Below are 26224 nucleotides of genomic sequence, written 5' to 3'. Positions count from 1 at the left end.
CCAGGATTGTTCCATATTCACTTTCAGACAAGACTGTGCATGTTCCCCTGATGAAATCCATGTTCTCTGTGGTGGAAACTTCTGTCTTTTGGCAGGAGTTTCACTTGGCTGGGAAGCAATTTCATTAGCAGCCTCAGCTGATAAAAACTCTGAGTCTCCTCCTCTCCCAAGACTCTTGGAAGAAGTTCTTTCAGACTCCAAACCAGCTACAAGCACACCTGCACCAGGACCATGATGAGACGAAGCCTCTGGCTGGTGCCACGGTTTGGATCCTGCAAGGGCCTTCTTGGATCCCCCAGACTGAGGCCCCAGAGCGTCCTGCACAGGCACCCACCCAGGCAGGTTCTCGGAACAAGCTTCAGTTCATCCACAGACGCGTTGGTGAGTACTGGGCTCTTTCTACAAGGTTCCCCATAAATACACGGGCCGCTCAGACCCAACGGGGTTGATATGCTAGAATTCACCCACCCCTGGCTTTTCCTTCTCGTGACCATGGAGAAGTAATGTGACATAATGCAAAGAACACTGACCCAGAAGTCAGTAGATTTTGAATCTCAACTCTGATATTTATTAACTACTTGATTATGAGCAAATTATTTCCTTTTTCTAGGCCTTAGTTTCCCCATCTGTAGAATAAAGAGCTTGAACCAATGATCTTTAAGGTCCCCTTCCAGCTCTGTAATGAGAGCTTGCTGACTGATTGACAGCTCCCTTCAAGGCTCAGCTCATGGGTTACCTTCTATGGGGTCCTGGTTCCCCCAGATGTGTGTCTTCAACATGGAAATCATTCTGTGTGAAACAAAGAAATCGTTTCTATATATACTGTATTGACTTACCTCTGCTCTGTGCCTGTCATGTTTCCTCTGAAGAATAAAAGCCCCTTGAGCTCAGGGAATATCTCCCTTTCATATTTTTATCCCCAACTTAGTGCCTGTCACATAATAGGAATTTTGTTGTTCTTTTTTTTATTTTCTACCCTTACCTTCTGTCTTGGAATCATTCCAAATGATCAGTTCCAAGGGCTAGGCAAGTGGGTTTAAGTGACTTGCCTAGGATCACCCAGCTAGGAAGTGACTGAAGTCAAATTTTAACCCAGGACCTCCTGTCTCCAGGCCTGGCACTCTATCCATCAAGCCAATTGAACCTATGAATAAATAGTACGATGCAAAAAAATATTGCACTAAGTTCTAGCAATTGACTCAGTGTGTGACCTGGGACAAGTCAATTAACCTCTCTGGACCTCTCTGATGTGAGGAGGTAAGTATAAATGACCCCTAATACATTTTTTTTTAAAAAAAGGAGCTAATACTGCTGGTTTACAGAGTATCTGTTTGATCCCCAAAAATGTGAAGTAGTTGTTATTATTGTCCCCATTTTATAGATGGGGAAACTGAAGTCGAGAGGGAGACGTTGAGTCTTGCCCAGGGTCACAACGTTAATAAATGTCCAAGGCCAGATGTTCCCAGAACTCTAATTCTAACAATCCAGAGTAAGTGAAGGGAAAGACGGATCTCTTCAGCGAACCTGCCTTAACCCCAAAGGAAGAATTCTTGTTTTTTTTTATTCTTCATGGTCCTTGGCGTGGGAAGGTCATGTTGCTGTTACGGATCTGTTCAGCAATGTGAAAAGTACAAGCTTTCTCTCCAAGGGACACGTACGTGTTTAGGTATGTACAGGCTGTCCCGAGTCCCTGGCCACTGCGCAGAGGATGCTTTCATTCCGAGAAGAGTTACTGTACCTCCTGGGAAGTACCACACAGTGATAATCAGCCAGCCAGAACTGAGCAGGGAGATCTCTGAAGCTGGAGTGGCAATCACCCCCAGGGATGTGGAGGCGGGACAACTCTTTCTCCCTGTTCTGGCAAAGCGAGATTCTTTTTCACCAGAGGGCAACTGGGTCGTTGGCCAGGAACCATATATCTAGTCACTGTGATGTGCTACAAAATATGGGAAGGTCCAACCAGGTTCAAATACTGCCTCTCCTAGGGTGAAAAGGTGGTGTTGAGTAATGCCTGAAACACATGAAAACACCCACTTTCCTTCCTTCTCTGCAAAATAGGATCTTTAAGTCTTTTGGGGCTCTAAATCTAGCATCCTATAAATGATAGGTTTCTGGTCCTCGTCTTGGAGCAGAGGACAAGAAAAGTAGTCAAAGGACATAGACGGGGATTCCTGTGAGTGACCCCAACTGCGGGACTTTACGTGGTCTTCTCCCAGGAGATTGTGCTACTCTGAAACGTGCTTCTTTCTAGGTCGCCAGGTTCTGTCCGAAGACTACAGACCTGAAGGATTATGCCCTTCCCAATGCCAGCTGGAGCCCTGACATGATGCGCTTGTATGAGGAGTTTCTAGAAAAGACAAAGGATGGGGAATGGATCAAACTTCCCTCCTTCAAGAGCAATGCTGACCACATCAGAGGACTGAAGGTCCCAGGGGGATTAACAACCACAAGTGAGTCCCAAATTCCTTCTGCCTCCTCCCAAAACACAGACACAGAGACACAGAGATAGACAGACAGACAGACACACAGAGAGAAATACACTATTTCCCAGGATGTTATAGAGGTGATCTCAGTTTCTCACCATTCCTCCTCCAAATTCCCCACTTCCATTCAGAATCATACTTAAACTATCTCAGGCCAAGAAACAGTGCCTGAAAAGTCTCTTGAAAGGAAGAAAGACAATCTCACTTTCAAGATTGAACAAGAGCATTGTTCTTTGAGTCAGAAGACCTAGACATAAGTCCTGGCTCTCACAGGGTGATGATGATGATGACAGCTAACCCTTATACAGATGCTTTGAGATCTATAGGACAGCTTGGTGGTGTAATGTATAGAGTGCTGAGCCTAGAGTTAGCAGGACATGGGTTCAAATCCAGCCTCAGACACTTACTAGCTGTGTGATCCTGGGCAAATTGCTTGACTCTGTTTGCCTCAGTTTCCTCATCTGAAAAATAAGCTAGAGAAGGAAATGGCAAACCACTACAGTATCTTCACCGAGGAAACCCCTAAATGGGATCATCAAGTCAGACAAGACTGAAACAACTGAACAACAACAAAAATAAGCTCTCTAAAATGCTTCATGTATTTTTCTTATTTGATTTCTTATTAAATCCCACTTGCTTGTTTGTTTTCATATTTCTTTTATTTTTTACTCTTACCTTCCATCTTAGAATCATTACTGTGTATTAATTCCAAGGCAGAAGAGTGGCAAAGGCTAGGCAAATGGGATTAAGTGACTTACCCAAGGTCACACAACTAGGCTATATTTGAACCCAGCACCTCTTGTCTCTGGGCTTGACTCTCAATCCACTGAGCCACCCTGATTTCTTATTTCCTATCAAGTCTTATTTGATCCTTACCACAAACTTGGAAGGTAGGTACCATTATTATCCCCACTTGTACAGGTAAGGAAACTAAGGCTGAAACAGGTACATGAAATTTATCCCAGGATACATTAGAGGAGGATTTCCAGCTAAGGTCATCCTGATTCCTAATTCAGTGATCTATGCATTTTATCTTCCTAACTGCTTGGATGACCCAAAGCAAAATCACGAAATCTCTCTGGCTTTCAATTTCCTCTTCTATCATATGAAGACATGATACTTGCACTACTGGTCAAGACTCAACTTCTCTTGTGCTGCCCGCCATTTTTCTCCTCTTTAAAATGAAAGCATTGGACCAGCTCACCCCCAAGAGTGCTTTCCAGCTCAGGCACTCTGTGATGCTCAGAGTTATCATTAGGATAGCACTTTCTAAACTTTAAAGCGCTATGCAAACATGTCCCATGTTTAGGTTCAAGGTTCAAACTAACCTAAATTCTTTAGCTCTAGGATGATCAGTAGGGAAAAGTTTTTCAAATGTGTCAAGCACAAAGTATAAAAGAGATGCCGCATTGTCTTCTCCCCAAAAAAGGCGAATGTTCCAAACAGTCCCTCCTTAGCCTTCAGGTGGGCATGTCCCTGCAAGAAATCATCATCTTCCTGGATACAAGAAAAGCAGTAGTTCTGCTCCTTGATCTTATCGGCAACTCTTTCTTCAATTTTTTTCCTCCTCACCCCACGTAAGATTCTCTTGCTTAAAACTTCTCCTCTCCAGTCGCACTACAGTGCCCAGTGGACTGATAGTTTATATTTACATCTTTAGGATTAGAAAGTTTGACAAGAGTGTAGAAAAGAGAATAAGCATTTATTGAGCACCTACGATTTGTCAGGCACTGTGCTAAGTGCTTTACAAATATTATTTAATTCAATCTTCCCAACAACCTGTGAGGTCCATGCTATTTTTAACCCCATTTTATAGTGGAGGAAAACCTATAAAAAAAATAAAAAAATCCAACAGAGGATAAGTGACTTCCCTAGGAGCACATAACTAGTAAGAATATGAGACAGGATTTGAACTTGGACCTTCCTGAGTCCAAGCCCAGTGTTCTATTCCCTGCATCACCCAGCGACCCTGGACTTTATAGCAATCCTTTTGGGGTAAATGGTTTTTACTGGCATTAAGCCTTTGTGACAGGTGAAGAGGTATTATGACATAGTAGACAGATGCTGGACTTGGAGTCAGGATTTGGGTTCAAATTCCATTTTGGATCATTTTTAGGTATCAAAACCCTGAGCCATCATCAATCCACAAGCATTTATGAAGCACCAACCAAATGCCAAGCCCTAGGTGGTAGGGGTACAAAACCAAAAATTCATTGGTGCCTCCCCTCACTGAGCTTCATTCGATCAGGAGAGACAACATGTATATATAAGAATACACAAAGTAACCGCCCGCTAGTTTGGAGATGCAGAGCACTCCCAGCTGCAAAGAGGGTTTGTGAACAGCTCTAAGTAGAAAGAGAGGCTTGAGCTAAGTCTTGATGGAAGTAAATATTGTATGGGACAAGAGGAAAAGGGAGGGAGCCTATTCCAGGCCAGGGACAGCCAGTACAAAGACAGAGATAAGAGATGGAGCATTTTGCACAAAGAACAGGAATCAGGCCAATTTAGCCAGACCATGGTGTTCAGGAAGAGGAATGATGTGTATGCACAAGGCTAGAAAAGTGAGGCCATCAAGGGTTTTAAATGTCAATCAAAGGAGTTTACATTCCATCCTTGAGACAGAAAGGAGCCGATCGAATATATTAAGTCAGAGGTTAACGTGGTAAGACCTCAACCTATAAAAAATCATTTTGGCAACCTGTGGAGGCTGCATTGCAAAGGGCAGAGAGAGACTCAAGGCAAAGAAAGCAGTCAGGAAGCTATTGTAGTAATCCAGCTGTTGTTTTTCAGCCCTGCCCGACTCTTCGTGACCCCATTTGGGATTTTTTCAGCAGAGACTGGGGTGGTCTGTCATTTCCTTCTCCAGCTCATTTGACAGATGAGAAAACTGAGGCAAACAGGGTCACACAGGCCAGATTTGAACTCAGGAAGGTAAGACTTCCTGACTCCAGGTCTGGCACTCTCCCTACTTTGATATTTTGGATTGCAATAATCCAAGTAAGAAGAAAAAGAGGGTCTGCTCTAGAATGATGGCTGTGCTAGTGAGAAGAGGTTGGATTTGAAAGGCATTGGGGAGGTAGAAACAATATTTTACAAGTGACTGGATGTGTGGGGTGAGGGAGAAGGAAAGATTGAGGATAAACTCCTTTTGTGCCTCAGACAACTCCTTTGCATTTATCCACCAAGTCTTAGACCAATTGCTAGTCGTAGATGAAATCATAGATTCTCTGAATATCTGCCAGTGAGGAAATCAAGGCTCAGGACGACTGGTTAAGCCACTTGTACCCAAATCACATAGGTATTAGACTTCGATGATTTGAGTTAGAAGGAACTTTCCAATCCCTTCATTTTATAAATAAAGAAACTGAGGTATAGAAAATGTGTGTAACTCCTTCAAAGGCACAAAGCCATGTACTGGCAGACTATTGATTAGAATCTGAGTTTCCTGAGCCTTCCTTGCCCAATGCAGCTCCTTCTGTGCTTGGTTTGAATCCAGTTCTTTCTTTCTTTTTTTTTTCCTTCTTCAATTTTTTTTAATTTTATAATATTTTATTTGATCATTTCCAAGTATTATTCATTAAAGACAAAGATCATTTTCTTTTCCTCCCCCCCCCCCACCCCCCGTAGCCGACGCATGATTCCACTGGGTATTACATGTGTTCTTGTGAATCCAGTTCTTTCTAACTCCAACTTGAATGGAACCGCCACCCTCCAAAGCACTGAGTTGCTCGGTTGTTGTCCTTTGTCCTTGAAGAGGACCACAATGGCATCACTGGTGATGTCCTGTGACTCATGCATAAATTGGACTTAAGTGAGGTAGAGTTATACAAAGCCATCAGCCTCACTCTCCCTTCCAGAATCATCCAAGTTCAGAGGCAAGAAAAAAAGGCAAAGACAATTAATTGGCAATGGCCTGAGATCATAGTGGATGGCCTTGGCTTCTTCCAAGTGCTCTTCAGCACCTGCTTCAGCTGCCTCTTTGTCCACTGGGGAAACGTTGTCCTCTTCTGCCCCTTTCACCCAGGGAAGTCTTCAACTGGCTGGTGTCGACACCTCCTAACTTGCCAACAGAGTTGTAATCTGTCACTTACCTTCAACCTGATTTAACCTGTTTGCCAAGACAATTTACTGGGATGTTGCCACTTGTGCATGCTAAAGCCAGGTGGCAGGTATACCAAAGGAGGCTTGAAAAGCACTCAGAAAACCCTTACTCTGGATATACTAGTCTTCCCTGAACACCTCAAACACTCCATGGCACTAAGTCTTCATCAAATATTCATTGAATTAAAGGGGCAGCTGGGTGGCTCAGTGGATTGAGAGCCAGACCTAGAGATGGGAGGTCCTAGGTTCAAATGTGACCTCAGACACTTCCCAGCTGGGTGACCCTGGGCAAGTCACTTGACCTCCAAAGCCTAGCCTTACTGCTCTTCTGGCTTGGAACCAATGCACAGTATTGATTATAAAGTGGAAGATGAGGGTTTGAAATTTTTATTGGATTGAATATGAATTGTATTTTGTTAATCTCTTCTGAATTAGTTCCTTTATAAACCTCTTAAGGTTTCTTTCCTCAACAAGTATCTTATATCCTCCATCACAGTGAGAGTTCTTGGAGTTGAACATCAGTCTCCCCTCTCAAACTAGAGGTCTCATGGGCAGTAACCATTCCCCATCCTTCCATCAATCTTTTAGGGGTTCTTTCCACCATAACAAGGGAAGAGGAGTTGTTGTTCAGTTATTTCAGTCTTATCCAACTCTTCATGATCCTATTGGGATTTTCTAGCAAAAAAACTGAACTGGTTTGCCATTTCCTTCAGATCATTTTAGAGATGAGGAAACTAAAGCAAACAATATTTAGTCATTTGCCCGGGGTCACACATGTAGTAAGTATCTGAGGCCACATTTGAACTCGGGGCATTCGTACCCTGAGCTATCCACTGTACCAACTAGCTGCCCATGGTATAATAATAACAAGTTTATATATTATATTTAGAGAACAAAACTTCAACACATAGCCACCCTTTGGGGGATCTTGGGTAATTTTTTTTCCTCTAGACTAAATGATTTCTCATTTCTTCATCAGCCCTCATTTCTATGATCCAAAGATCTTGCCAAGGCCATGGATCACGTTTCTCCTATCAGCCTGAGAATTCCCAGGGTGACCTCCAAGTATTTTTCAAACCTTCCCCAGGAATCTACCTACATTTAAGCAGGGATTCTTGAACTTTCTTGTCTCATAGATCTCTTTTACAATCTGATGAAGCCTATGGATCCATTTTCAGAATTTTTTAAATTCATAACTAACTGGAGAGTTTTAATTGATAGTTTTTAATTTAATAAATTTCAGGTAGAGAAATAAATGTAATTTATTTTCCATCCAAATGCATGGATCCCATGAAATCTATCCTTAGATCCCTAAGGGCATTCTTGGAATCCCAAGAGCCCTTCATGTAGAACTCCAGTCCACATGATGAATATTCGAATCCTCTCCCTTTTCCCCTGTCCTCACAGAAACATCTTTTTTTTATTTTTCTCTGTGGCCCTTTTACATTTCTTCTCTCCCAGGCAAAGAAGACGGCCGCCTTTTTACCCGGTTCCTTGAAAAGGAAGGACAAGGCTATGAATATGTCATTTTTTTCAACCCAGCCAAGAAGAAGTCAGTCTGTTTGTTCCAGCCAGGCCCCTACCTGGAAGGTGCTCCAGGGTAAGAAAATGGGAAGGACTAGTAGTCTCCACATTTGTCATTTGTTTTTGAGGACATGCTGGCTCTGTGAGACTAAAGAGGTGCTCCCCAGAGTTAGAGGGCCTAGAAGTCACCCAACATTCATTCAGCAAATGTCCTACTTTGCACAAAGTACTAGTGTAGAGGCTGTGGCCCTAGCTCAGAGCTAAACAGCTAGGTGGTGAAGTGGCCTAGAGTAAGGAAACCCTTATTCCAATTGTGTGTCCTTGGACAAGTCACTTAACCCCTGTTTGCCTCAGTTTCCTCTGCTATAAAATAGGGATAATAATAGCACCAATTTCATAGGGTGGTTGCGAGGATCAAATGAGACAATATTACTAAAGCTTAGTGCATCCTCTATAAATGCCAGCTATTATTACTATTATTACCTTGCAATGCTATAAGACATTTCTAGAATCAATAGAAATGGGAAAAAATAGAGAGAAATTCTTAAAGATAAGTTCTCTAGAACCCTAAACAGCTCCAGTCTCAGTGCTTGCTTTTCTGGTGCTTTACTCACATGCCTACCTAATCACTGTCCCTTCCCAGGTGTCACAGCCACAGTAAAAAAATAATATATAATCAAGTAGGGAAAGTCTTTAAATTCCAAAGATTTTATGAGTTATGGGCTTTGGCCCTGTGCTAGAAGGAGGAATCAAAGGGCTCAAGATTCAAAACCTGTTCCCCCTCCCACCTTTCCAGTCTATTTATCCTTATTTTTATACCCAATGGGAGCAATCTTCTTGCTGTAGATATTCCATCTCCCTAGTCCAAGTGTTTTCTTTTCTTTTTTTTTTTAATCCTTACCTTCCATCTTAGAATCAATACTGAGTATTGGTTTCAAGGCAAAAGAGTGATAAGGACTAGGCAATGAAGGTTAAGTGACTTGCCCAGAATCACACAGCTAGGAAGTATCTGAGGTCACATTTGAACCCAGGTCCTTCCATCTCTAGGGCTAGCTCTCAAAAGCCATTGAACCACCTAGCTGAATCCAATCCAAGTGTTTTCACTGACTCATACCTGGAATTCTCTCCCTCCTCATCTTTACTTCCTGATTTCTTAAAAGTCCTACCTATAATTCTACCTCATTCAGGAAATCTTTCCTGATTCACTCCCCCCCCCCCTTAATTTTAGTGCTTTCATTCTCTTAATTATTTCCAATAGACTCTTTCTATATCTTATTTGTACATAGCTGTTTCATGTTGCCTCCCTTATTAGAGTCCCAGAGGGCAGGGACTCTTTAATGGTTCTTCATATGCCCAGGATTTTGCACAGTGCAAAAGCATCAGAGGTGCTTAATAAATGCTTTTTATTTTTTTTACCAATTACATGTAATAACAAATTTCCACATGTTTTCCAAAGTTATGTGATCCAAATTGTCTCCCTCACTCCCTTCACTCCTCCCACTTGGAGATGGTAAGCAATTTGATATGGGTTATACATATATAAGGAGTCTTAATATTTTATTTATATTTATTAGTATTTATAAATGAATGTTTAATTTATTTTTCTTTAATATTTATAAAATGTTTTCATTTGCATTTATTTAATCAAGAGGGATTTAGAACGTTTTCATATGATTATTGATAGCTTTGATTTCTTCATCTGAAAACTGCCTTTTCATATTCTTTGACCATTCAACAATTGGGGAATGATTTGAATTCTTATAAATTTGATTTAGTTCTCTATATATTTGAGAAAAGAGACCTTTATAAGAGAGATTTATTATAAAATTTTTCCCAGTTTATTGGTTCCCTTCTAATATTGGTTGCATTAGTTTTGTTTGTATAAAAACTTATTAATTTAATATAGTCAAAATTAATCATTTTACATCTTATAACATTTTCTGTCTCTTATACATAAAGTCTTCCTTTCTCCACAGGTCTGAAAGGTAAACTAGTCTATGTCCCCCTAATTTACTTGTAATATCACCCTTTGGATCTAAACCATATACTCATTTTGACTTTATAAAGGGTGTGAGATACCTAATTTTTACCAGCAATTCAAACACTAGATTACTGAGGCCATTTGCCTAATCTATTTCATTGATCCACTTCTTAGCCAGCACCAGACTATTTTGATGATTATTGTTTTATAGTACAGGTTAAGATCTGGTACTGCCAGGTCACCTTCCTTCACTTTTTTTCTTCATTAATTCCCTTGGCATTCTTGATCTTTCATCCTTCCAGATGAATTTTGTTATTTTTCTAGTTCCATAAAATTTTTTCTAGTTCCATAAAATGTAATAAATATTCATTGAGGGACAGTAGGTAGCACAGTGGATAGAGTGTCAGACCCAGAGTCAGGAGGACCTGAGTTCAAATCCAGCCTCAGATACTTCCTAGCTGTGTGTCCTGGATAGTCACTACGCCAATTGCCTAGCCCTTACCACTCTTCTCCCTTGGACTGACACTTAGTAGCTATTCTAAGATAGAAGATAAGGCTTTTTTAAATTAGTAAATAAATGCTTTTTGACAAAACTACTAGGGAAAGGATAAGACATACAATGTGATAGGGACAAAAGAGAGGTTGTGTGGTTATTTGCAATCAACTGAAAATACTCTAGAAAAATTGGAAGAAGAAGGAATAGTTTACTTTCAGTCATTGTAGGGATCAAGCCGAACTGAGGACTTCTTCCTAGAAGAATTGAGCCTGGAAGGAAAAGAAGAAGTTTCAATAGGCAGAGATGAGAAGGAAATATATTCCAGGCGTGAAAGATAGCTTTCTCGATATTAGAAACAGGAAAGAACAGCATAGGATTTATAAACTGTCCATTTTCTCTGGAATTTCAAGTAAACAAATGAAAGACAATTGCTAGCATTTATATAGCACTTTAAGGTTTACAAAGTACTATACAAATGTCATCTCAATTGGTCCATTCAGGAACTCTTTACTATTGTTATCCCCATTTTTACAGATGAGGTGACTCAGGCTGAGAAAGGTTAAGTGATTGATTGGGGACATCCAACTAGTAAGTACCTGAAGTAGGGTTTGAACTCTGTATTCCTGACTCCAAGTCCAGCACTTTTACCCGCCATGCCACCTAGCTTGAAGAGGGAGGAAGAGAAATAGGAAGGAGGGAGGGAGGGAAGAAGGGATGCTGGAAGAAGGAAGGAAGAAAGAGAGGAAGAAGGGAGAGAGGAAGGAAAGGAGGAAAGAAAAAAGAAAAGAGAGAGAAGAGAGGGAAGGAGAAAGGGAGAAAGGAGAGAAGAGAGAAGGCATTTATTAAGCACTTAGCACTTACAAAACACTTTGTTAAACAAATAGAAAGACAGAAATAATCTTTGATATCAAGAAGCTCATGTTCTAATGGGCGCAGCAACATATATAGGAGGCTTCAGTTATAAGACAAATGGAAAAGCCCCTGGTTTTTAGGGTGCAAAGAAACAGAAAATAGTAATGCATCTTTTTGTGATTTCCACTGATAAAATTAAATCTACTTCTGATGTTAAACCAATTTGACAACGTCAGAGACATTGGAGTCATAGATAAATTATTTTATAATTTACTGAAAAGGTAGTCACTAGCTGCTAGGGCATCTAGGTAGCACAGTGGATAGAACGCTGGACTTGGAGTTAGGAAGACTCATTTTCCTGAGTTCAAATCCAGCCTCAGACTCTTACTAACTGTGCAATCCAGGGCAAGTCATTTAACCTTGTTTGCCTCAGTTTCCTCATCTGTCAAATTACCCAGAGAAGGAAATGGCAAAACACTCCAGTATCTCTGCCAAGAAAACTCCAAAATGAAGTCATGAAAAACTGAACGTGATTAAACAACAGCCATGGGGAGCAGTTGCCAAGTCACATCTCCACAGAAGTTAGTTTCCAAGATAGTGGTCTGAGTTCTGGGCTAATAGCAAGATAAAGTCTGGTAGATAGAGTCTGTGGGTCACTGCCAAAGTTGAGGGATCTTGAACTAACCTGCCTACTCATGGCAATGGGTCAGCAGTCAGAGTTGATGGTTAGAAGCAGTTAGAGGAAGACAGGTCCTTTCTCCAATGTGATCAATCTCCTCTATGAAGGGGAATGGTATAAAATATGGCTAGAATGATGGGCTTAAACTGAGCATTAAATTCGAGAAGTCCTATTTTATCCTCTCATCTAAGCAATAGGGAATCAGTAAAATGATTTGGCTACCTACTCCATATACTGTTCCAAACCTTCTTTTCTCTCTTTAAACTATGTACACTCCTTCATCCTTGTCTCCCAAAAAAGGACTATCCAGCACCAACTCTTCATCCCCAATTCTACACTTTAAAAAAAACTGTTACCTTCTGTTTTAAAATTGACACGAAGTATCAGTTCCAAGACAGAAGATCAGTAAGGGTTAGGCAAAGGACTTAAGTGAGACTTGCCCAGTATCACACAGCTAGGAAATGTCTGAGGACAGATTTGAATCCAGGACCTCCCATCTATAGGTTCTTAATCCACTGAACCTCCTAGCTGCCCTCTCTAATTCTATACTTTCAAATTACTTTAAACATACCTACCTACACACACACACACACACACACACACACACACACACACACACACACACACACACATACACACCTCTTCTCTCCTTTGACCCAGTCACTGAGAAAGATCTGTGTCTTCTCTTTGCTAAGACAAGATTTCATCCTGCCTCCTCCAGGAGCTTGCTCCTTTTATCATCCCTTCTCTCCTTCTTAATTTTCATTTTCTCCTATCCACTGGCTCCCTACCTAATACGATAAATATTTGTTAACTGATTGTTTATAAACACACCAAGATCATCCTCATTCTTTCACACACAAAAAAAAATTCCTTGATCCTATTCTGTTTACAGAGTCATTAAAAGCAGAAGCAACAGAATGTTGTATATTTAAAAATATATCCTTTGGTCAAATTCAGGAATCAGATAAAGCATAATAGATGGACTAAAGATGGACTAATATCACCTTGATTTATTTAAATCAAGGTAAGGGCTAGGCAATCCATTCTCTATGATTTTACAAGGAAACTTGATAATAGTAATCACTCCTATCAATTTTTTCAGTACCCTTGGAGATGTGTTTTTCTGGCCTGCTGATTTGAATTCATTGAGGGCAGCTAGGTTCTCCCAATATTTCCTCACTTATCTTTGGTTTCAACCAATTCTGTTCTGGACGAGGCAGATGTTTGAGACTGGAAAGGTAGATTCAGGAGAAAGTTATAGAGAGGCTTCACTGGATCTTCAACTCATCGTCTCCCTATCCCCTCCTCAGATTTGCCCATGGTGGAGCTCTGGTTGCATTGGTAGATGAGACATTTTCTAAAACTGCATACTTGTCGGGTCATGGATTGTTCACTATAAATCTCAACATCAAGTTTAAAAAGTAAGTACCAACCCTTGAGTCAGGAAGGAGAGGTCTTTGTGGTCTGTCCATTTGGCTTTCCATCCCTGGCTTAATTCTGGAAAAGTTTGAGAATGCAACAATGGGTAGTAGAAAGAGCATAAGATTTGGCTCTGCTCTTCTGTGTAAACTTGGGGCCCTCAATAGCCTCAACTCTAAATTGAGAGGGCTGGACTTGAAGATCTCTATGGTTTGTTCCAATTCCAAACCCTATGGTCCATTTTAAGTTCTAAGAACTTGGACAATCACTCTACTTGACTGAACCTCAGACCCCGAAATATAAATAGGGATAAAAACCTAATAAGTACAACTACTTTCACAATAAGGTAAAGAAGGGCTTTGTCAAATATCATGTAAATATTAATTATTGTACGAAAAGAGAGACCAGCTTGGAGCAATCATCCCCTCCTTCAAAAGCCAGGGTGAGTCTGAAGGCATATCATGAACAAAAAGTCTGAGACTGGGAAAATGGAGGAGAAGGTGACTTGAGGGAAGGTCATGGAGATCAGTGAGAAGCATTATAGGGAGAGAAAGGCCATGGATTGCAGGTGCTAAATGACCCCAAACCATCCTAGTGTCCTAAGGAACCAAGTTCTTGACTCCAAAGTGCAGCCCCATCTAGGGTCTTGGGCAACTTGGCACTCATCTTTATCTCCTTTCTTAGCCTGATCCCTGTGGGTTCTGTGGCCCTGTTGAATGTGGAGTTAGAGAAGATAGAAGACCACAAGATGTTCCTGTCCTGCATCGCCCAGAGCCCTGACCAGCAAGTGCTCTTTGCAAAGGTTTCAGGTAAAGAGAATATCAGCATCTCATCTTGGCCTCCAACCTAATCTTCCTTCTTTCCTCCTCATCTACCTCTTCTTTGGGAACTGAAGTAGAGGCAATAGGTGATTTACAGAGCATGCAGTCTTGAGTGTGTTGTGAAGATGTTGGAAACCAGGCAAAGTCACTGAGGCATAAACTTTAGCTTTTCTGGTGCTCTTTCCCTAGGGCAGCTAAATAATGGCATAGTAGATAGATAGAGTGCCAATTCTGAAGTCTGAAAGACTCATCAGTCTGAGTTCAAATCTAGCCTCAGACATTAACTCTGTGACCCTAACCAGACATATCACTTAATTCTGCTCACCTCAGTTTCCTTATTTTTAAAATGAGCTGGAAAAGGAAATAGTAAACCCAAAAAAATCCCAAGTGGGGTCTCAAAGAGTTGGACATGTCTCAAATAATAACAACAAAGGACTATTTCCATGTTGGACAGCTCATCAGAATCCATCAAGGGCAGGCAGTCATATGATGTGGTAGGTACAGTGGGTAGGTTCAGCTGCTAGATTTGGAATTGGAAGAGGGCTTGAGTTTGATTCTGGTCTCTGGGTGACTGGCCTTATGTTAAATCACTTAACATTTCTCATCCTTGATGTCCTATCAAACTCCTAAGGAAGGGGCTGAGTTGAGGATGGAAGAGACATTTCTAAGGTCAGCATTATCCTCAGCTCCCCACCCCATAAACCCAATCAGCTGACAAATCTTTTCATTTCTACTTCCACCTCTCCCCTGTCCAATCCCTTTTCTCTACTCATACAGCCACTACCTGAATTTAGGCTCTCAAATCAACTCCTGCCTAGATTTTCTTAATATCCTCCTGATTCATTGGTCTCCTTACCTCACATTTTTCCTCACTCCAAGCTATCTTTCACACTGCTGCCAAAGCAACTTTCCTTAAGCACAGATCTAACCATGTCATTCCTCCATTCAATATCCTCTTGTAGCTCCTACGCAGCTAGGATTTTGCTTGTTTAGCTTTTTTTTTTTAATCCTTATCTTCTGTCTTAATATCAGTTTTGTAATCGGGAAAATGTGGGTTTCAAGACTGTGAATTGCCAAAACTGTAAAGATAATTATTAGTGTCTTGATTTAAATCAAAAATAAGTGGTTGCCATGGAAAAAATTCCCAAATATGAAAATACCCAAGTCAGCTGGGTTTTATGGAGATTTTAATTAATACAAATGAAGGAATTAAGGGGGGGGGGGGAGAGAGAGAATAAGAAAAAATTGTATGAAGGGCCTAGGCTAAATGGCCTAGGCCTGAGCCTTAAAAAGAGACTAGTCAGTCTTTTATCACTCACCACAAGATTTGTCCCAAGCAAAACTCCAGTCCTTCACTGAAATCCTCAACTCCTGAACTGAGTTCAGAGACCCAGCTCCTCCAACTAACTCCAAACTCCAAGTTCAGAGAGCCAGCTCCTTTTAAAGAGAAATTTCTCTTATGTCATCTCCCCTAAATTTTCACATCTACCAATCACAGTAGACGTTTTCCCCAGGACTGACCATTCTTAGTTCACATCTTCTTTTGTTATCACCTTCTCTGATTAGATTATATGTTCTCAGTATTTCACATCTCTTTGCTAAGCTTGCCCTTTGTAAGTTGCTTGACCTTTTAGTGATTAATTTAACCTTTATAGGTACTTAGCACCCTTTTGTATTAGATCTAAAAATAGACCTAGCTTAAGGTTCTAGCTTTACTATAAATATGAGTTAGGGACTTTTTCATTGTTCCATCAGGAGTTTACAACTTTATCTTCCCCTAAGGCACTGTCTGAGCAGGATGGAGTAATTTTAAAGTTCTCAATACATTCCTGACCAAGTACCTATATTGTTAAAATAAGGGAATGGCTTAACCAAATCTTCTAAGGTATAGTCTGAGCAATTTTAAGATTCACAATTTTAAGGTAGAAGGGCAAGGGCTGGACACACAGGTTAAATGACTTGCCTAGGGTCACACAGCTAGAAAGTGTCTGAGGTCTGATTTGAACCCAGGTCCTTGACTCCAAGCCTGGCGATCTATCCATTGTGCTACCCTTGTTAGCTTTTAAAGCCCTTCAAAGCCCATCTTTCAAAGCCTCATTATACATTACTATCCCTTTTGAATTTTATGACCCAAACTGTCTTTCATCTCTGTTCCTCACAAAGTGTTCTCTCTCTCTCTCTCTCTCTCTCTCTCTCTCTCTCTCTCTCTCTCTCTCTCTCTCTCTCTCTCTCTGTCTCTGTCTCTCTCTCTGTCTCTCTGTCTCTCTCTCTCCTTTTCTGCCTCTCTCTCTTTTTCCACCTCTCTGTCTCCGTCTCTCTCTGTCTCTCTGTCTGTCTGTCTGTCTCTCTCTCCTTTTCTGCCTCTCTCTTTTTCCACCTCTCTGTCTCCTTCTCTGTCTCTGTCTCTTTCTGTCTGTCTCTCTCTCTCTTCCTCTCTCTCCTCTGTCTTTTTCTGCCTCTGTGTCCTTCTCTCTCTGTCTCTCTCTCTGTCTCTCTCTCTCTCCCTCCTTTTCTGCCTCTCTTCTCTTTTTCCACCTCTCTGTCTCCTCCTCTGTCTCTGTCTGTCTGTCTCTCTCTCTCTCTCTTCCTCTCTCCTCTGTCTTTTTCTGCCTCTGTGTCCTTCTCTCTCTGTCTCTCTCTCTCTGTCTCTCTCTCCCTCCTTTTCTGCCTCTCTCTCTTTTTCCACCTCTCTGTCTCTTTCTGTCTCTATCTCTGTCTCTCTCTCTGTCTGTCTGTCTCTCTCTCCTTTTCTGTCTCTCTCTCTTTTTCCACCTCTCTGTCTCTTTCTGTCTCTGTCTCTGTCTCTCTCTGTCTGTCTGTCTGTCTCTCCTTTTCTGCCTCTCTCTCTTTTTCCACCTCTCTGTCTCCTTCTCTGACTCTGTCTGTCTGTCTGTCTCTCTCTCTTCCTCTCTCTCCTCTGTCTTTTTCTGCCTCTGTGTCCTTCTCTCTCTGTCTCTCTCTCTCTGTCTCTGTCTCTCTGACTCTGTCTCTCTGTCTCTCTCTGTCTCTGTCTCTCTCTCTCTCCCTCTCTCTGTCTCTCTCTCTCCCCCCCCCTCCACTTTGTCTTTTTCTGCCTCTGTGTGTCTCTCTGCCTGGCTGTCTCTGTCTCTTCATCTCTTTCTTTCTGTCTCTTTGTTCCTCTCTTTGTCTCTGTCTGTCTGCCTACCTGTCTATCTGTCTCTTTTTTTCCTCTGTATGTCTCTCTGTCTTTGTATATGTGTGTATACATACTACTTACTGGAATATGTACTCTTTCCTCACTTCTTTCTCAGAGTTTCTCTTGCTCCAGCACTATCTCCTACACAAAGCCTTCTCTGTCCCTCTCCTCCCTGCCCCTAAGTATTAGAACTCTCCCTCTCTAACTCCCTTGTGTTATAAATTCCCAGGTTCTGCCTGGCCTCCCAAATAAGGAAACCAGAACCCAAGATCCATCTCTGATACATGTTGGCTATGTGACCCTGAGCAAGTCACCTAACCTCTCAGTTCCCCCACCCCCAACCAGGCAACCCCTCAGACTAAATTTCGCTGTAGCTGTCCATATGCATTAGTTCAAGGCATTTCCTACCCAGATGAGATCCCAGAACTGGACAAAAAAAATTACTGCAAATAATTCAAGCTCTATTTCCATCTGGGTTGAGAATGTCCTGTGTCTTTGTTTGGCTTATATCCTGCCAAGCTATAAACTATTAATCAAAAAAACATTTACTAAGCACCAAGTGTTGCTCTAATTGCTGGGAATACAAAGGGAAGAGTGAAGACAGCATGGCCTTCGAGTTTTGTTTTGTTTTTTAAGAAACCCATTTATCTAAATCGTAACAAAACAAAACTCAGAAAAAGTATTCACAGCAGAGTACCAAGAGGGTCTCAGACTAAGGAGTTGGCATCCTAAAGGAGGAGAACAGGGACCTCAGAGACAGGAGGTAAGGTTTGTGGTGGGGAAAAGAAGGGTTGAGTTTTCATTCCTTGACTTCAGCCTCATAAAGTTCCTTCTAGCTCTGACATTCTATGAGCCTCTGGCTGAGGAAGGAGCACCACTGGGTGTGTTTGAGAGCTGGGGAGAGATTCAGTGTTGATTATAGCAATGGTAACCATGATGCTGAGGTTCAGGGGTGGGGCTGAGGTGGAGAAGGAGGGTGGAAGGTCAAGTGCAGATGTAGAAATCCCAGTCTGTTTGTTCATGGACCTTGGAGGCAATAAATAGATGGCATTGAAAATAGAATCCAGGAGAAGTTAGGTGGCTCAGTGGATAGAGAGCCAGAGCTGGAGACAGGAGTCCTGGGTTCAAATCCAACCTCGGGCACTTCCTAGCTGTGTGACTTTGGGCAAACACTTAATCCCCATTGCCTAACTAATTTAGCATCAATTCTAAGACAAGAAGGGGTTAGAGTTTTTTTGTAAGGAAGAAAATTAGATTTAGAAGCTCAGTCCCATGCTGACTTGCTCTCATCTCTGTTTCAGGGGTCTTCCTTCAGCTGGAATTGGAAGAGGAAGAATAACAGTGACCAGTCCCAATTGTCCCTATGTGCTACCTCAATTGAGGGCACTGATCTGCCTTGACAATGGGTGGACTTGGGAGTTGGGAGGGTGGGTGAGAGTAAGTAAATTTCCACAATTCCATCTACCACCCAAATCATAAAATCATTACCTCTCAGGCCTCTCTGCCTCTGGGAATCAAAGCTATTGCGCCTTGAGCCTGTGTAGCCCCCCATTCCTTTTGGACCAGCTGGATGGGAGTCCCCCACTGAAGCCCAGTTCCTGTGGGTTTGGGGGTTCTCTTTATACATAAGCATACACTTCTCTTCCTTCTGCTTCGTCCTCTATTTCCTCCTGATTTTGTGACTCTGCCAAGGATAGTCTTGCCCAGTTCCGTCACTACACTCAAGAGAGCTGACCTTTCCAGTAAGCAAATAATTTGTATTCTACTTGCCCAGAAACCCACTGGGCTTGACCAAATTGTGCCTATACATTCAGACCCAGCTAAGCCCTATGTAATGAAGCCAACTTTCAAATAAGCAAGGATGGCTCGTAGAAGATGTTTCATTCCTATTCAGTTTTCAGTCCTGGTTGTTGGTCTACATTTACCGAATAATTGGAATTTCAGGATCAGAAGAGATTCAAGGGGGGCAGCTGGGTAGCTCAGTGGATGGAGAGCCAAGCCTAGAGACGGGAGGTCCTAGGTTCAAATCTGGCCTCAGACACTTCCCAGCTGTGTGACCCTGGGCAAGTCACTTGACCCCCATTGCCTAGCCCTTACCACTCTTCTGCCTTGAAGCCAATACATAGTATTGATTCCAAGATGGAAGGTAAGGGTTTTAAAAAAAAAAAGTAGAGCTTCAAGAGGCTCTCTGCTTGGGTCTAGTCAGGCACTCAATCAATGAGCATTTATTACTAGGTATCAGACACTGTGTCAAGCTTTGGGGGTTATGAAGGCAACTACACAGTCCCTGTCCTCAAAGAGCTCACATTTAAATGAGGGAGACAAGTTACATGCTAGAAGGTAATCTAGAAGAGAAATGGTGGAGCAGGAAACTTAATCAATTAACCTGATTCCAAATTTCTGAACTCCCAATTCATCCCTTCCTCTTTCCACCCCACTCTGCTGTCTCCCCCAGAAAAATGCAAACTCTCTATCACATCAAGCCGAGCAAAAATTAACAATGGGTGGGCCAGAGTCTCAGTGCACCTGTCACATCCGAGAGTCACCGGTAATAAAGTGGACAAAAAAAAAACACTTGTTCAACCATCAAAAGCGCTCAACCATCAAGTGATGAAAATTACTGGTACAGCGACCATTCACATAGGATGATAGCAAGATCTCTGGTGTCCATGGCAACTGACAAATCAACTCCAGCACACACATACCAAGGCATTTGGCTCTCTCAGAGTAATTCATTCTGTTGCCAAATAGAAATTTGTGAGTTACTCACGATGTTGCTCTTTGAACCAAAAGCGTTTCCTACTAGAGTCCAGAACCAAGAGTAGATTAATAGCCAAAGGCTTTTCACATCACCGAATGTCAAACCTAAAAAAGACATTAGCTCCATTTTCCAGATGAGAACACCGAAGGGTCACACAGCTAGTCCATATGTAATTTGAATGGACATTTACCTATTATGACCAGTTAGAGTTTGCCTATATATCCAATAGATTGCTTCTCTTTGGTGCTCACTTCTCTCTGCTGATTCTCTTATCCTATGGATCAGATATGAGGGGGGGGGGGACTTGGAACTGCCTACTAGCCCAGGTGATGCTCAGAATTAGAGTTGAAAGGAGAAAATAAGGTCCTTTGATAGAGTGGTAGAGTCCCTGATAAGAGACTTCAAACAAAGGTCCAAAACAGACTTAGGAGGCTCCCCCATTCCAAGGAGAATCCCCAAGACTGCATAGAAGGGCTCTGGATGATATAAAAACACTCAGCCCCTCCCTTCTGTACCACAGAGGACTTCTAGGTCCTGTCTAATTCCTTGGAGCAGTGCCCTGTGGTACAGGGAGAAAGCACATCCCTCTTTCTTTAAATAACCAAAGGAATCAGTGAGATGTCACATTCCTTTCTTGGCTCTGATTCATAGGCCATTGCTTCTCAAATCTGAAAAAGAGGGCAGAGCTGGGGGATATTAAGAAGTCAGAGTCTTCCTCTCCAAGAAACAGGAAGAATCTAGAAGGACTCAGACATTCTTGATCTTGGTTGCCTCTGAACCCCTTTTTGTAGCCCCAGAATACTGGATGGTGGCATCCAGAGGAGAAGGGAGAAGGTGGAGATGTATATGAGGTAGAGAGGACCAGAGCAGATTCCTCCTCATCCTTGGCTCAGAATGTGGATGAGGGGTGAGATAGAGGAAAAAGAAAGAAGTCTGGGGTACTATTTGATAGGGCACTAGAGCAGATATTTAATTAGAGGGCTCTTTCAGAAGGTGGGCAGAGTGCTTGCCCCTGTGCAAGAATAACACACAAATTCATGAAGCATTCCACTGAAACATGTTTTTTAAAGGTGAGCAGAATGCGGATTTTTCAGATGGGTTTGTGGGGAAGGGTAGCTAGGTGGCTCGGTGCATTGAGAGCCAGACTTAGAGTATCTAGGGTTCTAGATTCTTGGAGGTTCTGGGGGTTCAAATCAGAACTCAGACATTTCTTATCTGTGTGATCCTGAGCAAGGCACTTAATTCCCTTTACCCAGCCCTTACCACTCTTCTGCCATAGAACCAATATACAATATTCATTCCAAGAGAAGGTAAGGGTTAGAAAAAGAAAAAAAAAGATGGGCTTGGGAACTGGATTTTACCAAGGCTGATGATAAAATTAGGTTGTCTGTTTAATCAGTGTGGTTGTAACTAGGCACAGTGACTTTAAGAAACAAAACAATCAAAGCTCCCTGTACCCATTCTTTCTCCAAGGGCTGAAAGTGATCAGTGACTCTTCCACAGTAGATGGAGGCAAAAGGTGAGCCCCTATTCTCTCCATATCCCTGAGAGTGTCCCCAGCCCCTTCCTGGAGGAAGGGGTTAAGAAGGCTGGGCTAATGATCACAGAGACAGAGCTACACTGTTTATTCAGGAAAACAGGTCAGACTTGGCAGCAGCAGCCCCTGCTGGCTCCTCCCAGAGAGACGGAGCTAGGGGAATGAATAAGAGAAAGAAGTTGTACCTTCTCCCCTTTCCCCAACCCTCCAGAGCCCCTGGACAAGACAGCAAGCAACAGGTGAGTCTAGTAACTCCAGGGCACACTCCAGAGATCCTCAACTTCCTGGGAAAAACTGAAAAAAGCCGTCAGTAGCCAATGGGGAAAGCCAGTGAAGAACGGCTAGACCTGGGGCAGGTATGGGGTACCTGGGGCTAAGAGTGAAAAAGCCCTAGAGATGGGGAAGGAGATCAGCCTTAGGAAAGAGATGATGGAGCCCTGGGACATGGGGCTGAGGGGTTATTCAGCAAAGCTGAAAGAGGACCAGAACCTCCCTAAGTAACTATATCTGGGGGATGGGGGAAAAATTAATGAATGCTTCCTTTGTGCTTGGCTTCAATAACAGGTTCCCACTGACTGGTGGGACAGGAAGTGAGAAAGGGAGGGAATGGGGAAGAAGGACAGACGCTGCCCTTGGATCTACACACTCCCTAGGCTCCAGATGCATCAGGACTTTGTGGGAGGATTTGGAATAAGGGAAGGAGCCCTATTCCCCAGGGAGCCTCTCCTCTCCTCTCCTACCACCTTCAAATCGCCTTAGATCATTAAAGGAGTTCAGAAGACAAGTCTGGCCAGGAGAAGGTTCAACCGAACAGATCTGTGGACCTGGACAGCTGCAGGTGTGGCAGAGGTTTCGACTGAGGACGAGGATTGATACTGATTCTGCCCTGGGAAGAGGGGGACAATGATGGGACTGAAGGATGATCTGAAGGATGATCAGACCAAGACAAGAAGACTCTGAGTAGGAGTGGGTGTGGAAGAGACACAGGGAAAGGGTAGGTATGCCAGATTATATCTAGACCTTGGATATTTATGGGGTCCAAGTGGGGAGTTATGTCTGGCCCTAATCTGGTCTTCATCTCATTATCCTCATGATATTAATTCATCTCAAATTATATCACTCAAGGAATGTACATGTGTACATTTGGCCCTTTTGCCCAGTTTTTATAGATTTAGAACTGGAAGATCCTTTAGATGCCACTGGGTCCAATTTCACAGAAGAGGAAACTGAGGTAGAGAAAAGGTAAGTGACTTACTTAGAGTCACTTCTCTAGAGTTCCATTCTTCTAGTTCCTATATATAGCATCCTTGCAGATATATGTATGTATAGACATAGTATGTGTATAGGCATAACTATGTTTACCTATGCAAGCTTTGTTCAGTCATTCTGCATCATGTCCAATTCTTTGTGACCCCATTTGGGATTTTTTTGGCAAAGATACCAGGGTGGTTTGCAATTTCCTTCTCCAGCTCACTTGGTAGATGAGAAAACTGAGGCAAACAGGTTAAGTGACTTGCCCAGGGTCACATAGCTAAAGTGTCTGAGGATAGATTTGAACTTGGGTCTTCTTGATGCAAAGCCAGGTGCTCTATCCACTGAACCACCTAGCTACCCAAGCTTACCTATAGGCATATGCTGATGCCTGTTTTATGTCTATGAGATATGTGCCTCTGTCTCTGTGCCTGTGTCCATGTAGCTGTCTTTCAACGCCATGCATATACATGCTCATCTACACTCTTCTGTCTATTGCCTGTGTACCTTTATAATCATCCATTTCCAAGAATCAAAATGTTTAGGCACTAACTATCTCTCTTGTCCTTAATTTTGCTTTTGTCTCTCTCTGTTCAGAAGAAGGTAGCTAGAGCCTGAAGATGGAAAAAGGGAGAAGTGGTACATCAAGGTGGCTCAATGGATTAAGAGCCAAGCTTAGATATGAAAGGTCCTGGGTTCAAATTTGACCTCAGACACTTCCTAGCTCTGTGACCCTAAGCAAGTCATTTAACCCCAACTACCTAGCCCTTTTTGCTCTTCTGACTTAGAACTAATACATAGTATTGATTCTAAAACAAAAGGCAAGGGATTAAAAGGGGGAAAAAGGAAAAGAATGTTTTAGGAAAAAGGGAGAAGGAAGGGAGGAAGGTGGGAGACCATAGGAAAGTGGGCATCTTGGCTTCAGTCCTCACTCCATCTTCCTGAATCATCAGGATTCAGACATCAGGGTACAACTCCTCCTTCTGTTTGTCTCCCTCCTAGCCAGCACCTTCGGCCAGCAACTGTGGATCTGGACTCTCATCTGCTTCCTCCCATACTCCCCCAAGTCTGTGCCTTCCTCCTCTCCCTCATGTGGCTCTTAGAGAAAGCTGGCTACAAGGGAGGGAGCGAAGAGCCTGGGACACCCTGGAGGCCCCACATCTTATTCTCCAAGAGAAAGCCCCCTAGGACTTCCCCTTCTGCTTGCCCTAACGTCTTGACCCCAGACCGAATACCTCAATTTTTTATCCCCCCCAGGCTCCCAGGCATGGGGTGCCCTGAGCCTGGGACGGAGAGAGAAACAGGCTGGACCAGGGGACAAGAACTCCAAGCAGCCTGCTCCCTGCCCCATCTGACTGGACGGGAAGGCTGGGCATTTCTTCTGGAGAGTCCCCACACCCGTCGCCGAGAGTCTCTTTTCCACATGGCCCCAACGGCCTCTGGCTCAGAGGGGCCCCCCCTCAAACCCCGAAAGCACCTCTCCTCCCCGGACCTGCGCCTCTGCTTGGCCCTGGAGAGTGACATGGCCCCCTCACCCGACTCTTCACCCTTCAGTTCACCCCAACCGGGCTCTCCCAGAAGCCACCTGGGCTTACCCAGCATGCATCTCTCCAGCCCAGGCTCCCTGTCTCCTGAGGAGGAAAGCTCAACTGATGCCAGTCCCCACCACTTGGGTCCCCCAACACCACCCCTCTTCCACCTGGATTTTCTGTGCTGTCAGCTACAGGTGACTAAAGAGAGCCTGGTGAGCCTGGGACCCCGGGGCGGGCAGCTGAGGTTGTCCGCCGAGTACCAGGCGGGATTGGGTCAGCTGCGGCTCCGCCTTATAAGTGCTGAAGAACTGCCCAGGGGCCGAGGAGGAGCCAAGGGAAGCAGTGGCTGTTGTGTGGTGTTCCGGCTAAGGCCAGGGAGCTGGCCACAGGCACATCGGAGTAGGCTGGTAAAGTGTAGTTCCAACCCCATCTTCAATGAGGACTTCTTCTTTGAGGGGCTTAAACCCTCTGACCTGACCACCCACACTCTGAAGGCCAAGGTGCTGGACAAGGGAACCGGCCTTCGGAGGGACGTGTTGCTGGGAGAGTGTGAGGCCCCCCTAGTCACCCTCCTCCCCACCTAGAAGCCTGGGGTGCTGTGCCCAGATTCTGACAAGAATGTGGGAAACGAGTCCTCTTTGGGGGTCCTCGGAGCAGAGGGCCCTCCCTGGTGCTTCCCCCCCCATTCCCACGACTTTAAGAGCTATGGGTCTTCCTCCAGACTCACCTCAAGAGCATCCTCAGCTCTTGGCCTTAGTCTATTCCCCTTTTCATTTGTTATTGAATCTATTTATTTTTGTTAATAAAATGTTGGTTAAACCTGCTCAGTCAAGCTCCTTGTAGCCTGCTTGGTCTTTGGCATCCCCTACCTCTGCTCTGACCCCATCCTGGAGCAGTGAGTCCCTTTCTTGAACATAAACAGGGAGAAAAATGCTAATGGGCAAACCTCAATCACAAAACAATAAGTTTGGAAAGGATGGGGAAGACTGACTGTCCCACTCAATTCTCTCATTTTTTTAGGTATTAAATTTTATTTTTTTCCCCTAATTACATGTAAAAACTGTTTCTAATATTTTTTTAAACCCTTACCTTCCATCTTGGAGTCAATACTGTGTATTGGCTCCAAGGCAGAAGAGTGGTAAGGGCTAGGCAAAGGGGGTTAAGTGACTTGCCCAGGGTCACACATCTAACATTTTTTTTTAATAAGCCCTTACCTTGCATCTTGGAATCAATATTGTGTATTGGTTCCAAGGCAGAAGAATGGTAAGGGCTAGGCAATGAGGGTGAAGTGACTTGCCCAGGGTCACACAGCTAGGAAGGATCTGAAGCCAGATTTGAACCTAGGACCCCCATCTCTAGGTCTGGCTCTCAATCCACTGAGCTACCCAGCTGCCCTCAGTTTCTAACATTTTTCACAGAATATGGAGTCTCAAATTCTCTCCTTCCCTCTCTTCCTCCCCATCAACCCCCCCACACTACTGGAGCCCAAAAAGCAATCTCACATAGATTTGACATATGCAATCATATAAAATATTCTTCCATATTAATCTTTTTGTGGAAAGAAACTCAAATAGAGAGCGCTGGACAAGGGAGCTGGCCTACCTACAGAGGGATGTGTTGCTAGGAG

The 26224-nt window shown here is 43.2% G+C and overlaps 2 protein-coding genes across 4 annotated transcripts; both read left to right on the top strand.

The window, feature by feature from the left end:
* Nucleotides 1-100: 100 nt before the first annotated feature.
* Nucleotides 101-19010, top strand: THEM5 (thioesterase superfamily member 5). Its single transcript, XM_001372053.4, has 6 exons — nt 101-381; nt 2252-2450; nt 8046-8184; nt 13430-13540; nt 14223-14347; nt 18818-19010. Exons 1-6 carry the CDS (start codon nt 232-234, stop codon nt 18853-18855), a joined length of 762 nt encoding a protein of 253 aa, XP_001372090.1. The 5' UTR covers nt 101-231; the 3' UTR covers nt 18856-19010.
* Nucleotides 19011-19142: 132 nt separating this feature from the next.
* Nucleotides 19143-25582, top strand: C2CD4D (C2 calcium dependent domain containing 4D). 3 transcript variants are annotated; one of them, XM_016429190.2, is made up of 3 exons: nt 19143-22053; nt 22379-23056; nt 24068-25582. In XM_016429190.2, the coding sequence occupies exons 2-3, from the start codon at nt 22905-22907 to the stop codon at nt 25179-25181; spliced, it is 1266 nt and encodes a 421-aa protein (XP_016284676.1). In that variant the 5' UTR covers nt 19143-22053; nt 22379-22904; the 3' UTR covers nt 25182-25582. The 3 variants fall into 3 exon arrangements, with proteins under 3 accessions (XP_016284676.1, XP_056675411.1, XP_056675410.1); XM_056819433.1 differs by having other exon boundaries at nt 19143-22808; nt 22975-23056; XM_056819432.1 differs by having other exon boundaries at nt 19143-23056.
* The last annotated feature ends 642 nt before the right edge of the window (nt 25583-26224 follow it).

Source organism: Monodelphis domestica, chromosome 2, assembly GCF_027887165.1.
Source record: "Monodelphis domestica isolate mMonDom1 chromosome 2, mMonDom1.pri, whole genome shotgun sequence".
In the NCBI taxonomy this organism is placed as follows: Eukaryota; Metazoa; Chordata; class Mammalia; order Didelphimorphia; family Didelphidae; genus Monodelphis; species Monodelphis domestica.
This window is presented reverse-complemented; position numbering and strand designations above follow the sequence as displayed.